Here is a 15,931-nt window from a genome sequence, read left to right as displayed (position 1 = left end):
AAAGATAACTGTCACGCAGCAATCGTGGCCCTACCCTGTCTTCCAACGCCACCTGCAATGTCTGCCAATGAGCCTGTGACTCAAGAATTGGACTCCTCAGTCACCAAAGGACCCATGAAAAATAAAACCTGTGAAAGAGACCATCCTCGACCTCGAGGGATCGCTGACGATAGCATAAAAATATAAGATGAGCCATCTTGTTAAGTTAATTTTGAGATAACTTTGACTTCAAATGTCAGAAAATTACAGAAGTGAATCTCACAACTATAACATTGCACTAAAGGTATTTTTTTTCATTTAACATAATATACAGTTACATAGACGTTACATACTGTATAAATGGGACAAACTCATTCAGAGACATATCTAGTCCATCATTTTCATATTGTATATTGTAAAAATTAATACAGGGCATTCCAAAAGAAACTTAAAAGAACTTAAAATAAATTCCAGGATCAACAGTATACACAATTAAATTTGATAGAAGAAGCACCAATTCTATTTTATTAATCCAGAGTCTGAAACCCAGGAATCTCAAAAATGGCTTAGTCCAAATAGCTTAAAATCTATTTGTGATTAGGGGACCACCTGAAAATAACAAAACAGCTCAATATGCCACAGCCTGCTGAATGCTCTGTATATAAGATGGATGGAACTGGTGGAAAAATGGCTAAAAATGTTTTCATTAGACAACAACAGAAACCACCCTCAATAATATCACTCTAATATAATGCAAAAAGCCAACTCTGCTTACTTATGAGCTGTACACAGATTTTTCAAGGTAACTGGGTGAATCAGATATTTCAAATTGCTGCTCTGGTACTGAATTTCATTCCCACCCCCTTGCCTGCTCCTGCCACAGGATTAACTCAAAATGCTACTTTCCTACACTTCTGTGACAGCTGAGGTAGGGAAAGGGAAATTTGTTAACGGGGAGGGAGAAAACTGTGCCCTTATCTCCAATGGAGAGAAATAGCGACTCCTTATACTAACTCTGCTATATGATACACGCTGATGGAAGGCCACGGGAACATGAGATATACAACTGCAGTCTTCAGTGGGTTGACAATTATCATATTTTCCATGATAAATAAATACATTAGTCTGAAACACTTTGCACTAGATTCCTTGGGGCTGATTCAACATCACATTACTCCAGTTTTTGCTGGTGTAACTCTACCAAAACCAATTGTGAATCAGGCCCCTTCTTTGTTTCAGTCCAGATGGCTGCTACACCTCTTCCTGTGTGAGCAATAAAATGGAAGAGAAAGGCCTCACTTTACACGTCTCTCTCCTACAGGATACTCCTAGCATGTGTACTGCAATGAGAAACCTAATCTAATTGTCTGACACAGAAAGAGATGAGTTCATTTCCTTTTTTAATAAAAAGGAGGTAGGATGCTGAATCATAGGGCAAGAACTGAGTTACAAGAATGAGCCACGGCAAACCTACTTCTTTACTAAGCCAGGCAGGTAGGCAACCTCCTTACTAAACTCTCCCAAGTCCTGAGGGACATGCACCAGATTGCTGGCTCTGAATGCTGGTGAACGGTCTTATTGGGTTATATTAGGGGACAGATGGGTGGTAGTGCTTAGAGAGGGGGCTGCTAGATTCAGGTGGGCAGTGGTGCTGGAATTTGGGAATTAAAAAGTCTTTCTAAACAATGGCCCAGGACCAGTTCTTAGTAAAGTTGATTGATCCTGAAAGCATCTGTATTAGTCCCATCAAAATGTTTTACTACCCTGCCATATCCGAAAACATCAAACCTTGAGGCCTGAGTGCCACCTAGTTAATGTCAATTACTTAAAACTTTAAATACCGTAAAAGCCTCATGGCTTTTCTAGACAAACATCTCGTGTGCGCCGCAAGCTGAGGTATAAACTTAGTTTACTGCAGTCTCGTACAACGTAAGTGTCCACATGGCCCTGCTGCCACACACCATAAGTTCTCTAGTGCACTTTGATTTACTCCTATTTCAAAGCGGGTTATGTCAAATTGCACCACTAGCAACACACATCTACAAAAGTGGTGCACAAAATATAATTTACTGAAAGCGTAGAGAAAGGAGGCTGCAATGCACATCTTGTGTACCTTTAATACATTCAACTTTATCTGGCACCAGATATACGGTTACGTAATATGCTGCCTAATTCTCTGGAATCTTTTTCTTCTTCAGAGTGAGGTACAATCATGAGGCAAATAGCAGACTAGATTATTAGCACCAAACTGTAATACTAGTCAGTGCAGTATGACAAATTATGAATTTAGGAGGAAAGTGCTGGTCAGACCTAATTTAGTTAGTTCATTGTACTTCCACAAGCTTTAGTCATAGACACACTACCTTAGCTCTCCCAGTCTAGCAGTGAATGTACAGTAATTGCCAGTGAGAGAGTCAGTCTCCATGAAATGTGTTTCCAGTCTACCAAATACAGCTGGGTTCTACTTTAGGACTACAATTTCTCGGGGGGGGGGAGGGGAGGGGGGAGGGGAGGTCTCATTTCCTAATGAATGTATGCAGCAAGCAGATGGTAACCAGCCCTGTAGAGTTCTACTGGGCTGTGAAATGCAAGGACTGTCTGCAAAGTGAACTCTTAGACTTCTGATCTGTAGACCAGATTAAAACAGACAAATATTCCTGAGCCATAGACAAAATCGTAGGTCTTTGGCCTTTGCTGATTTTCACTGAGGATTTCTCCCACTTGTTACTGCAGATATCATGCCTAACTTGTTTATGAACTGATTGAAGCACCTTGCACATACTGTGGCATTTTTAATCTCTAGGTCATGCCCCCAAACACTTGAAAAGAATTTCCTTTCTCCAGATACAAGTTTTTTTCTATGTTGGAAAAGAAAAGAAAACAAAATACCGCTCTTGGGAAAAGAAGATGGTGAACAGCTCCACAGCAACAGAATTAAAACTAACTCCACCAGGTGGGGCACCCATGGCACAGTACATGATTGCTGGCAATTTACCTCTGTAGACTCACAGGATTACTGGTGAAATCACGAGTCAACAGAAATAAAGTAAGATACAGAGAGTGGGTAGCATTCAAGAATGGACATTATCTTTTGCCATAATGTTTGCATATTTCCATAAAACTATCTGGTTGATGCTGATCTGGTCGATGCAAGATATGCCAATGAATGTCTAGTAATGGGCTATAAAAACTTACTAGTTTTGTCAAGGAACTAGCAAAGAGATAAAGCTTCCTGTAGCTAAACACAGCAGCCAGATCCTCAGCTGGTGCAAATCAATGTAGCTTTGTTGACTTCAGTGAAGCTACACTTATGTACTTCAGCTGAGGATCTGGATCAGTAGGTCTTCTCTGCCTTTTAGTTTTCTCATGAGGTCGTTGGTAGCTTTCAAAGATGTCTGGATCGTCTAAAGAAAGCTCGATCTGTTTTTTCAGCAGCGCTTTTGAATGGTTAGATCAATAGTGCTCAAAGTGATATGAATAGCACCTTGGCGCTTTATTTCCCCTTGAATAATAATTTTGCCAGCCCTTGAGAAACTATGGAATGGTAGTCTGTACATTACTTAACAATATATTTTTCAGCAGGATTTCCTATCACCAGGATCTGTACTTTTTCAGCTCTGCAGTTGCAGAAAACTGAGGTACCAATGAAAATATCAATTTTCTACAATCTGATGGACAGGATTATGATTGGACATGAAGAGAGTATTTAAAGTAGCAGGTAACAACACATGCAGCGGGCTACATAGAGACAGTCTGAATGGAGAAAAGATACTGAAATACTGACTGATGGGAAATGAGAAGGGGAAAACCCACTCCAGAAGTCTGACAATATGCCATGGTTGATAACAATGCACCATCTCTGACTGAGGAAGGCAAAAGGAGGAGAGGAAGAAAGTTCATATTGTTCTTCAGATATTAGGATGCTAACCACCAAAAGGACCAAGTAATGTTACAATGGAAGTGATTTCCTGGAAGACCAGCTCCAGGGAAGGCTACTTTAAAAAAAAAATAAAAAAATCAGTGAACACCAAACTACACAGCTTGACCATCCACTCTGACTCTTGTTCAAAGTTTAAGATGGACCTCAAGAATGCCTAAGAGTTGCAATGGCGCTCTCTCTCTCTTTCACAAATATTACTAGTACAGTAGGTTTGCTCTGGCTCGTTCTTTTAACTCAGTTCTTGCCCTGTGATCCGGCCCTTCTGCTCTATTAAATAAACTAAGAAAGAAGTACTGAGTCAATTTAAAGCCATATCAAGAAAGTGATGGTAAAGGTAAGAACACATGGAAGAAGTTGAAACCTAGCAAACTGGAGACGAATTATATCTTTGTCCGGAAATTACAAGAGGTTTCTTTCCTGATTAATGGCCTGATGGAGCTCCCACTGCATTCAGTAAGGATTGGATCAGGATCTTAGAGGGGGTTTCGGAAAGGTATTGAGCCCACAGTTCTCAATGAAGTCAACAGGAGTTGTAAATGTTCAGTTCCTCTCAGGACCAAGTCCTAAATACTTAAAATTTTGCTGACGTGACAGCAATCAAGTGAACTAAGGCCTGGTCTACACCTAAAACTTAAGTCGACCTAGCTACATTGCTCAGACCTGTGAAAAATGTCATGCCCTGTGCAATGTAGTTAGGTCGACCTAACCCTCACTGTCGATGCAGCTAGGTTAACAGAAGAATTCTTCTGTCAGCTAGCTACTGTCTTTTGAGGGGGTGGATTTTCTACAACGACGGAAAAACACTTTGTGGCGCTATTGTAACTGTCTACCCGAGAGCTGCCCCACTGTAGCAACTGTACTATAGACATACACTAAATAAAAAAACAGGTCATGTTATTTTACCAGTACGTTGTCTAATCCTGCTCAGACCTGGTCTACATGACACAGTGGTAAAAACACTGTTGGATGCAAGAGTGTTTTCTCTGAGCTCAAAAATCCCTGGAGAAGACAAGGCCTTATGGTCTTTTACAGAGGTTGCCTTGAGCCACAGAGAGTTTGGATTTGCATCTGGAGGCAAATTTCTCCAGAGCTGAGAAACGTTTGCATCCAGAGTTTTGATCAGGACCTCTCTAGCCTTTAGTGATGCAAGGATATTATGATGAAGCTGAACTGAGACACAGGGCTGGATTACCTCACTGTGCTAACTCTCTGTACTGTTACAATAATGTGCAATGCAGCACTCTTTTCTTTGGATAGGTTCAATGCACTAAGCCTGCCTCCTTTCCTAGGGACAGAGGCCTCTGCAGGTCAATATGAAGGGAGTGTATGTGGCTGGGAGGAGGAGGAGGAGAAGGTACTATAATTCACCTGTCTTATGAATTAGTTTAAAGTGATCTGCAAAGGGTAGGAGTGAAAGGAAAAAGGTCTTTGCCCTTTTTTGCTTCTTTAGGATATATAAAGAAGTTTTGAAAGGGTACCTCCCTCCCCCCACCACTCCAAAAAAGAGAGGGTGGATGATTCTGCTTTTTAATTTTTGTAATTGAATTAAAAAAAAAAACTTAGAAATTAAGTCTTGACTCCTTGGAAGATTCTACGACTACTGGAGAATGAATAAAATTAGGACATCTCAAGAGAGTGAAAGATGAGCAAATGTGGAAGGAAGAGATTTTTTAGGCGGGTTGTTTAATATTTTTTCTTTAGTGACCAATTCATTCTCATGTCTAATTGAAATTAGGGGAAAAGGATGTCTTAGTTTCAACATTTCACCTTTTCAAATAAGGTATGGCAGCTCACAACACCCATCTTCCACACCTCCCAAGAACTGCTTCTCAATGCCAGGAAATATCAGGCTTGACAATCCAAATATTTCAAAAGTAATTAAAAAAATTGAAAAACCTTTAACCTCTCCCCCACCCTAACCACCACCTTTCAAGATGGCCAGCTTCACACATAAGAAGGAAGGAAAAAAGGGCCTAAAACACATATTTAAAATTCCTTTACAGGTCACTTTTACACTTCAGGAACATCATCCCCCCTTCCTCTCCCTCATCATAACAAAACCAAAATATATTTACCTTCCCGAGTGTGTTCCTATTGCTACCACTGTTCCACTTGGATGGAAATCAGCACAGTGCCCTGGTTCCTGCAAGAGACAGGTGTAGTTATATGACTTAATATCAAATGTATTAATATTCACAACCTCCCTTATATTTAAGCAATGTTAAAAGACAGGACAAGAAAAGTCTCAGTTAAACACATCATTCACAGCTTTGATCATTCAAGTATTATATAAACTCCCACCTTCCCAGTTTCTGTAAGTGTGTGCGCTTTGGGGGGAGATGTTTCCACACACACGTCCCCAAGTTAAATTTTCATAGCACTTGACAGTTCACTATTAAAATTAGCCAAGGTGCTAGGTACTACTGAGCTACTTGAACCCATATTTATATTTTAGAGAGGCAGGACACCTTCCAGCTAACCATTTTAATGCTACAGTTTCCCACATTTTGCCTGTTTGTGCAGGACAAGCTACATATGGTTAATTTCAAATGCTTCTGAAAGACATTTTAAGTACTTTCCCTCTGACTGTTATTTTTAAACTCAATGCCATTAGAAGAAAGCTCACGTACATCTAGCAGCCTGGTCCATTCTAGTGTGTGATCCACAGAGTTCCACATACAAACTTGCCTATCTTGAGCACATGTTAACAACAAATCTTTGAAGGGATGAGTTGCCAGACCCCAGAGCTCATCTGTGTGACCCTGAAAAGGAAACACATTATTTACTTACTATAGTTCCAAGACATACACCAGTAAACCCCCCACCCCCCCCGCAAAAAAAAGTCTCTTGATTTAGGTCTTGAGAGAAAAATACATACCAGAGGAGAAGTTTGAATTTGCAGTAAAAAAAAATATTGTGCTCACCTGTACCTCTACTTGGAAACCATCATTGAACGTTCCCCGCAAAATAAAGTTTCGTGAAGTGCCAACTAAAAACTGATCTGCTTTTCCTTCTGCTACTGCTCTGATTGTCCCGTACTGATCAGGAACCTAGGGAAACAAATTTCTGTAAAGGCAAATCTTAACACGTATCAATTTTCATCTTTGAAGGACACAATTACTATAGTGTATCATGAAACAATAATCAACAGGAGATGCAGTTTCTAATTAAAAAGGAATAATCCAACCTATCTGACATCAGGATATTGACCACATTCAGCAGCTGAGTTCACACAGTCTAATCAGATCACTCCCAAACTTAACTGCAGTTCCACTTTATACACTTATGCATTTTCTCACTAGAAATAATGAAAAGGATCTGCCAGCACACAAGTTTGGGAACACAGAGACCACAACATTTAATGAAACTATTAATGTCTGCTTTAAGGAACAGCACCAAAAGAAGCCAGAAAGAGGAGGTTGTTCACTCCACCCTCTCAAAACCTGAAAGTGTGGGAATGTTAGTGGAGGGGACATTAGAGAGACGAGGTGGGTGAGGTTATCTTTTATTGGACCAACTTCTCTTTGGTGAGAGAGACAAGCTTTCGAGCCACGCAGAGCTCTTCATCTGATCTGGGAAATGTACTCAGAGCTCACAGCAAAATACAAGGTGGAATAGATTGTTTAGCACAACACATATTTCAAGTTTCAGAGTAGCAGCCGTGTTAGTCTGTATCCGCAAAAAGAAAAGGAGTACTTGTGGCACCTTAGAGACTAACCAATTTATTTGAGCATAAGCTTTCGTGAGCTACAGCTCACTTCATCGGATGCATACTGTGGAAAATACAGTGGGGAGATTTATATACAAAGAGAACATGAAACAATGGGTGTTACCATACTGTTCCTCAGACATTCTTGTCAACTGCTGGAAATGGCCTACCTTGATTATCACTACAAAAGGCTTTTTTCCCCCCTTGCTCTCCTGCTGGTAATAGCTCACCTTAAGTGATCACTCTCTTGTTACAGCGTGTATGGTAACACCCATTGTTTCATGTTCTCTATGTATATAAATCTCCCCACTGTATTTTCCACTGAATGCATCTGATGAAGTGAGCTGTAGCTCACAAAAGCTTATGCTCAAATAAATTGGTTAGTCTCTAAGGTGCCACAAGTACTCCTTTTCTTTTTACATATTTCAAGGGTGCATTCAAGGTCAAGCGGCCATTAACATCTCTCCAATCTGGGGGGAAAAAAGACAAAAAAAGTTGGAGGGGGAGAGGGTTTAAGTTGGTTATAGATTGGTGTAACAAGCCATAGTTCCAGTATCTCTATTTAGTCCATGATTTTTAGTTTCTGGAAATATTATGAATTTAAGGTCCCAGGCTCATCTTTTGAAAGTGCTGTGCAGGTTTTCTTTGAGGATGAGGACCGAGAGGTCAGATATAGAGTGATCACCCACAGGTGATGTGGTGCTTTTGTCTTCCATCATTTTTCTGTGTGAATTCATTCAAGGGAGCATAGTGATTGTCTGATTTCACCCATATAGTTGCTACTGGGGCAATCAGTGCACTGGATGAGGTACACCGCACACGAGAGGTATGTGTAGACCATAGATCTTGAAAGGTATGTCACGGGGGGAGGTGTTTGATCATGATAACAGTGGAGATAATGTCTACGGGTTTTGCATCTATTGTTCAGACAGTGTCAGATGCTGCTTTGACTTGGTGTGTGGGGAGCTTACTTCTGATGATGTGCGGAGAGAGGCGGGGGTGAGGGGAGTGTCTGAAGGCCAGAAAGGGTTCAGGAAAGATTTTTCAGGATGTGGTCCCCATTGAATATGGATTGTAATTGATTGATGATACCCTGTATGAGGGTCCAGCAGTCACACCTAATGGTATATTTATACAGTATGTGAGAGGTTTAATTCCCAGCTCAGGTAGACATACATGAGCTAGCTCTGCTCAAACAAATGCCTACAAATAGCAGTTTGGCTGAGCTACCCAGGTACATACCAAGGGGGTCAGGCAGGTTTGTACTCAGGCAGCTAGCCCAAACTGCTGCCCGTGCTGCTGCGGCCACACTGCTATTTTTAGGCAGTTTGAGCAGACCTAGTAAGTGTACCTTTACCCACATTGGGTATAACACCTGCCAGCTGCTGTGTAGACATACCCTGCGTCTTCACTTGCCGATGGAGCACTGTAAGACAATTGTCTTCCACCAGCTTTTGAAAAGACATATGTCTCAACTGGTGCTCACTACCTGTATGTACTCTACTTAATCTGAAATTTAGCCATGAGGCTGCTGTAGGAGCTGTATTTTGCTGGAAGAGACTATATTCCCCTTTCCTCCTGCCTTCCACATCCACCCTGACTGATGTCAAGAATCACTCCAAACCCAGTCTATTTATTCACTCAGGTCAGGCACATGCACAAGGACTTGACCCCAAATAAACGATATATACATCATTCTGTAAAGATGAGTTTCCCCACTTTCTCACCCAAGAATATATAAGATCCCCGAAAACATGTAGGTGGGTGCTTAACTTTATGCATGTCGATAGTCCCATTGATCTCACTGATGTGTGTACAATTAAGTAAAGTTCAGTAACAGTTTGCAGGATCAGTGCCACAATGCGCATTTTGCTTTGATAAATAAAGGCAGTTAACTCAACATGTGGAAAAAGTTAAATGTGAACTGGTACAGCTCAGTAATTTATGCTTTTGCAAATCTTCTGAGCAAACAGGTCTTTATAGTTTAGTTCAGCCCTGACACAGACATGTAAGGCTGATTAATTCTTATTTCACACTTTTTAAATTATTGTGTGACTATCTATTCATGTACACACATCCCTCTTTAAAAAAAGGTCATCCTTTGGACATTTGTAATACATCTGGTACCTTATGGTCAGATACAGAGACACACAATGCCCACATATACCCAAGAAAGTCAATGGGAGTTGAGAGTGCTCAGCATCTTTGAAAAAAATCAGGGTATTAGTATATAAGTGTCATAACGTTATAAATAAGTTAGGGTTTAATTTAAAAAAATAACTATTAGTGTTAAGATCCATTAGAATCTAGCATACTCAAACAAGCTATTTCCAGGATAGGGAGAAAACATATATTCATTTATTTGTCTAAAAATACATGGTGATAAGAAAGAGGAGTGGTAAAATTTTCAAAACGGCTTTAATGACTTAGGAGCCAGTGACTTAGGAGCCAATGACTTAGGCTCGTAGGTGACACAGATGCTTTAGAAAATGTTACTGTAGCTCCTGAAGACTTCATGTAGGTAGAGATTATACCAGTGGTGGGCAACCTGAGGCCCCCATGTCCCTGTGGCCGCTTCACCTGCAGGCGCCACTCTCCACAGCTCCCATTGGCCAGGAACAGAGAACTGCAGCCACTGGGAACTCGGGGGGGTGGGGTGGACGGTAGTGCCTGCGGATGGTCAATGTCAGCAAAATGTCTCATGGCCTGCAATCAGATTACCCTGATGGGATGCATTTGGCCAGTGGGCCGCAGGTTGCCCACCACTGGATTATACACACAGAATATGATGTTTACATCATACATGATGTTTACATTTTTAAACACTACACACTGAAAATATGAAAGAAAACTTGCGTCGTTTCTACCAAATGCATCCTTATTTTATTAACTTTTCATGGATGTTCATGAACTCTCAGCAACTACTTTGGCCTATAATAATTTTTATTTACTGTATGTTTAAACTGTATTACACAATGTTGTTCTGTTTTACGATATGTTGTCCTATTCTGAGTGCTCCTTTTCTGTTTAATTATTAATCTGAACAACAGCCATAAAAGTAAAATAACTATCACTATGAAAGTTATTTATTCAGGGTACTGGCAAGATTTTTCAACCCAAAATAATTACTATGTATAGAGTATATGGCACATTAGAAAAGGGAATGTGGAGATGATCATCAATATTGCTCAAATTACTGTTTACCAAGTGTAACAGAAATTTCTCTCTCAGTTGGTGTTTACTTATTAATTAGCTTCAAGGCAGTTCTTTAAAAAAAGATTGTGGGGATTCATTTGCTTAACTGCTACATTTAGTTTCCCAAAATGCTGTGAATTCATCATTGTGATAAGTTGATACAGGTTAAATAGAAAACACAATTCAAAGTATCATTATAAAGAATATGTAAAAGGGATAAACTATTCCTTGTACCTTTGTCACTATAGTGTACCAGTGGCAGTCTGTTACAGCTGCTTTAAAATACTACAAACTGCCATTTTTATTTGAGAGAAGTAATCACAATTTGCTTGGATTTGCTATGTACCAAAATTGTGTACAGATACCATACTTTGAAATGGTAGTAAATAATTTTGAGCAAGCAGATCAAGCAGTAACTATAATGTTAAAACAACCTCCTCACACCAATCATTATTTCTTAGGTACAGAATATTCTTGTGTATTCTGTAAGCAATCTATCAAATGTAAAGGGCGTTAGCTATCTGACAGCGTACAGGAAAATGCGATGAGATTACATCTTGGTTACTTTGCTTTTGACCAAAACTGTATTTTTCTCTCCAAAGAGGTAATTTTGTTGTGGGAATACTGGAAGATGGGTGGTGCTAAATAACATTTTTGTTGTTAAAGGGATGAGTAAAATCTAGCCAAGAAGGGCTCACAGAAGAAAGTGGAAATTTCTCATCATCCTTTCCTGATTAGTATCTGAACCTCATTTATAGGTAATACAAAGCTACATTGAGGCTTAATATCTTTTTATTTATACAATTTTCTTTAAATGAACTACTGGATTTGTAAATGGAAAACAGCAAAAAATAATGCAAAAAGGTTATGAAATACTGTAATCCCAGACTCTGATGACTTACTGATTTTTTCCTTATGTACAGTATCTTGACTTAAGTATGGGGGAGTGAGGACGGGTGAGGGGTTGAGCTTCCTCTCTTACCTCTATTTCCCTTTCAGGGTTCAGATCATGATCCCACAGAATGATTTTTCTGTCTTTCCCACCTCCAGTTAGCAGCATTCCATTCCTCATTTGACATAGTGTGAACACGCTGCCATCGTGAGCTTTGATTTGTCTACTTATTTGATATACACCTACAATCACGAAAAAATATAATGAATGCCACTAATTTTTTTTTATCAGTTTGGATTTCACAAAACTTTGCATTTTGGAACAAGAACTAAGTGGCATTGTACAATAAGAAATTGTATTGGGTGTTTGAGGCTGTTCCAATGAGTATTACAAACAAAAGGTGGTAGTGTTTTCTTACAGAAAACTAGAAGATAAAACAAAGATCTGTTCACCTGTATGATTATTCTGTGAGGTTGTTACTAAAATTTCTTTGAATTCGCTGCTATCTGAGGGAAAGCATTTCTCAAAAGGGGCAAGAGAAACTTCTAACAATTACTTTTGTGAACTAGGGAGGGAAAGCATTTATCGTGTTATCAGCTGATGTAAAGAATTAAGTTCTTTTGGCAAATGTGACCCTTCAAGAATCCTTGTCTGTAGTCTTATGAGGACCAAAATAAGTGAATCAATTATGGTAAAGTCTCCGGAGCGCGACACTGCCACTGGCTCACCTAAAACTCTCTATGTATCAATTATGATCTATTTTGAAATTAAATCAATAGGTGCTCCAAGCAAAGGATCTACCTCCTAAGATCCTGGTGAATGTAGGATGAATAGGACTGGATAGGTAAAAAGGCACAGTGAAAGCAGAAAAGAGGAGAATTTTCCAGCTGTGCCTGCATTGCCTTGTTCAAACAGAAGAGACTAAGAATTCACCAAAAAATAGTAGTATGATTATTTTATAAATTAACTTTAGCAGCTATAGTTCATAACTTTCGAATGTGCAATGTTGTCTAATTTACTAAATTAGGGAGACAACAGTAATACGTAATAATAATGGCTAAAAATGTTTAGAATTGGGGCTGAGATTTTCAAAAAAGGGCTGCTTAAAGTAAGGCTTCAAAGTCCACATTTAGGCCCCAGTTCAGTAAGTTATTGAAGCATGTGCCTAACTTTAATACATGAGTAGTTCCACTTAAATTTAGGAACCTGCATAACCAAATAATGAAACATGCATAAGCCTACCAATGACCACTGAGCTAGCCAACGTGACCACGGTTGATGGTGCTACACACTAGGCACTGTGTAGTGAAGTTCACAGGCCAGGCTCAATCCTATGAATCCACAAATCTCTGGAGCAGCACTGTGGGCGGTGCCAGGTAGGGTCAGGGCATGCACCCCTTTGTACATCGATGTAGAGTTTGAGAACCCAGTGTGGTGGGGTGTTTTTGTCCGACATGGCCAAAGAGCATGCAATGCCACTTTCGAATATAACGAGTGACTGAAAGAAGACCAAACCACTGAGACTATGACATTTAGCACAGTCATACCACTTTATGCACAGGATTTGGTGCTGACAGTGCACATTAAATGTCTCTGCTGCTCCAAGTCTGCCTGTAAGAGGGTCCAGGTTTCTGACCCATATGGCAATACAGTAGCACACAGGTTTGATAGATCCCGAACTCTGTCTCACCGCAAAGATGGTTTTGCATCCATAAGTGAGACATGGACTTCATGCAGGAGGTGGCGAGACCTATTCTTGAAGAACATCTGGTTTGCTGCATCTGTTTGAATTCTGCTTGATGCCTACGTAAATGAACTCATCAATGCTCTCCACGGTATTTGATCCCACTTGCACTGTGGGTTCTGGTGGCCCAGCACCAAGGTTCTGGATCTTGGTCTTCTGCCACGAGACATTCAATTCTGTAGTGTGTGTGTGGCATCTTAGTGGATGGAGCTGAAATTTTCTGACTTCTCCAAAAGCAGGGCAGCATCGTCAGTATAGTTTGGGTTGGTGAACACTTCTTGACTAAGCTTGTTTCTGACATGTTGAACAGCAAATCCAAATATCCAATTGACAGCTCAACAGAACAGAACTGGGGAAAGAATGCATTCCTGCTGCACAACTGAGGTTGTGCAGAAACATGGCAAAAGCTGTGGACTTACGTACACTTTTACTGGTACTGGTATGAAGATCGTGCACCAGATTCAGCAGAATATCTGGAACACCTAATCCTTTCTGTGAGAACCAAAGTGCTGACCTAAAGACTGAATCAAGAGCCACTCTGATGATATATGCCATGTGAAGTGGGCATAAGTACCCTGCTAAAGCTGGGACTGATTTTCAAAGGTATTGAGCATGCACGGGATTTATTGGCGCTTGGCATCTTGGAAAATTAGGCCATTGCTATTTATGTGTCTAAATATATAGATTAGGAGCAACATCAAGCACCTAAGTTTGGAAACTTTGGCCAATGTTTAGTAGCATTCCATAATGCTTATATATACACAGTGGGAGGTAAGGAATTACTTTGCAAAAGGGGGAAAATGAGGCACAAAGGTTAACATTTTCAAACTTTGATTCCTAAAAATCAAACAGCTAAATGAAGTTGAACTGATTTTCAGAGATGCTGGTCACCCACAGTTCCCACTTTATTTAGACCACTTCTTAAAAATATTCCTGAATATAGTTTTAACTTTAGGCACACAAGTTTGAAAATGTTGACCTGAGTGACTTAAGGTCACTCAGCAGCACAGCTAGGATAAGACCCAGAACTCCCAATCTCTAGTCCCATCCTCTAATCACTAGATGCTAACCTCCAGAAGACTTATTCACTTCTGAAGAATTAGGTTTCTCTTAAATGCCTGCTGTTAGAGGATGTTGCCTTATGCACAGATGTATAACATACTCTTACGTGAGCACTTCTTAAAATAAACCCTTAGCCTGAAGGATAGGCAAGGCACATGAGCCACAAAGGGCATATCTGCCAATTTCAAGTTGTGCCATGGGGTCAGTGCAAAATGGGTACGTTTTCTAGATGTCTACCAGAGGGGACTGTGTCAGATATATATTAGTATTTGAAACTTTGTAGGCCCAGTTGATGTTTCCTGATTAATTTGATCCTATGATGCAGTCGAAAATGCTATGAGTCCTTTCAATTACCGACGTGAACACTTTTCTCACAAAAATGTTTTCAAAACACAAAAAAACAAGAAAAAATGGTCTTGGATATAGTTGGCAGTTATTGTGCGATTATATTTACTCAAAGACTATATTTTGAGCACAAATGCTCAAATAGATGGGAACTGCCACCTGCGATATGAAGCAATATAGGCTAGTTTCTAGAGCTTCAAATATTTTCTTAAAAATTAAGAAAAGCAGAGGATATCACTTTACTTAACTGTCTGTAGGGCACAATTTACCAGGTTTTTAAAATCTAGTTTCACACCCTACCAAAAAAAATATAAAAAATAAAAAAAAAAGGTGGTCTAGGTAAAAGCTCATCACCAATCCAACATGGTAAACTAACTAAAAAAAAAAGCAATTAAGCACGTGTATGAAATACTCCAGCCATCATGGGCAAAAACTTTTTAAGATGATCATGGCAAAAGCTATTTGCCCAGATGTTATAAAATTAACTAAACATTTAATATTTTCTTAATTATTTTTCCATTTCAATTACTGGTTTCAAAAAACAAAAAACAAACAAACAGATTTTCCTATAAAAATAGATTTGCAGTTAAAGATTTGCTTCTTACATGCCTATTTTCCTGGCATACCAGTTTAAGTCAGAGTGTTTGAAATAGCTGCCAAGTAAAATAATTATCCTTGAATTTAAAAGCTACCTGAGGGCTCAACAGTGCCAGTTCTCCATATGTCTAGTAGCAATTTCATTTTAATTGAACAAAAAGCTCACCCTAAAAAACAAGTTCAATCCAAATGCCAAATCAAATGGTATTTAAAGTATATTTTTGTGTCAGGATTTGAGCATCTGCTTAGTTAGAAACTATTATTATTTGGGTAAATCCTACAGTTCTGTATTACACTTTTTTCTTTACATACAGGTCCTCTTAATATAAGCTTTCTGTATGATGGATATTCATTTGAGACTTTAAAGGTTTCACAAAGCATGCCTCAAGAGCCAAATGTAGTCCACGGAGCCTCCCTGAAACTATAGGGTGAGGACGAGTCTGATTAACTACACTATTTTTATTGCTG

The 15,931-nt window shown here is 39.5% G+C and overlaps 1 protein-coding gene across 6 annotated transcripts in view; it reads right to left on the bottom strand.

Annotated features, from left to right (window-relative positions):
* The window catches only part of EML4 (EMAP like 4), a 248,182-nt gene that overhangs the window by 29,284 nt on the left and 202,967 nt on the right, over positions 1–15,931 (bottom strand). For all 6 annotated transcript variants that reach the window (XM_074949340.1, XM_074949341.1, XM_074949339.1 and 3 more), the window contains 4 exons: positions 11,806–11,957; positions 6,844–6,969; positions 6,550–6,681; positions 5,995–6,062 (listed from right to left, as the gene is read on the bottom strand). In XM_074949340.1, the coding sequence (XP_074805441.1) occupies positions 5,995–6,062; positions 6,550–6,681; positions 6,844–6,969; positions 11,806–11,957 (478 nt within the window). The remainder of the gene's footprint in view (positions 1–5,994; positions 6,063–6,549; positions 6,682–6,843; positions 6,970–11,805; positions 11,958–15,931) is intronic.

This window comes from Natator depressus, chromosome 3, assembly GCF_965152275.1.
Source record: "Natator depressus isolate rNatDep1 chromosome 3, rNatDep2.hap1, whole genome shotgun sequence".
NCBI lineage: Eukaryota > Metazoa > Chordata > Testudines > Cheloniidae > Natator > Natator depressus.
The sequence above is the reverse complement of the archived record's forward strand: the minus strand, read 5'-3'. Positions and strand labels throughout refer to the sequence as shown.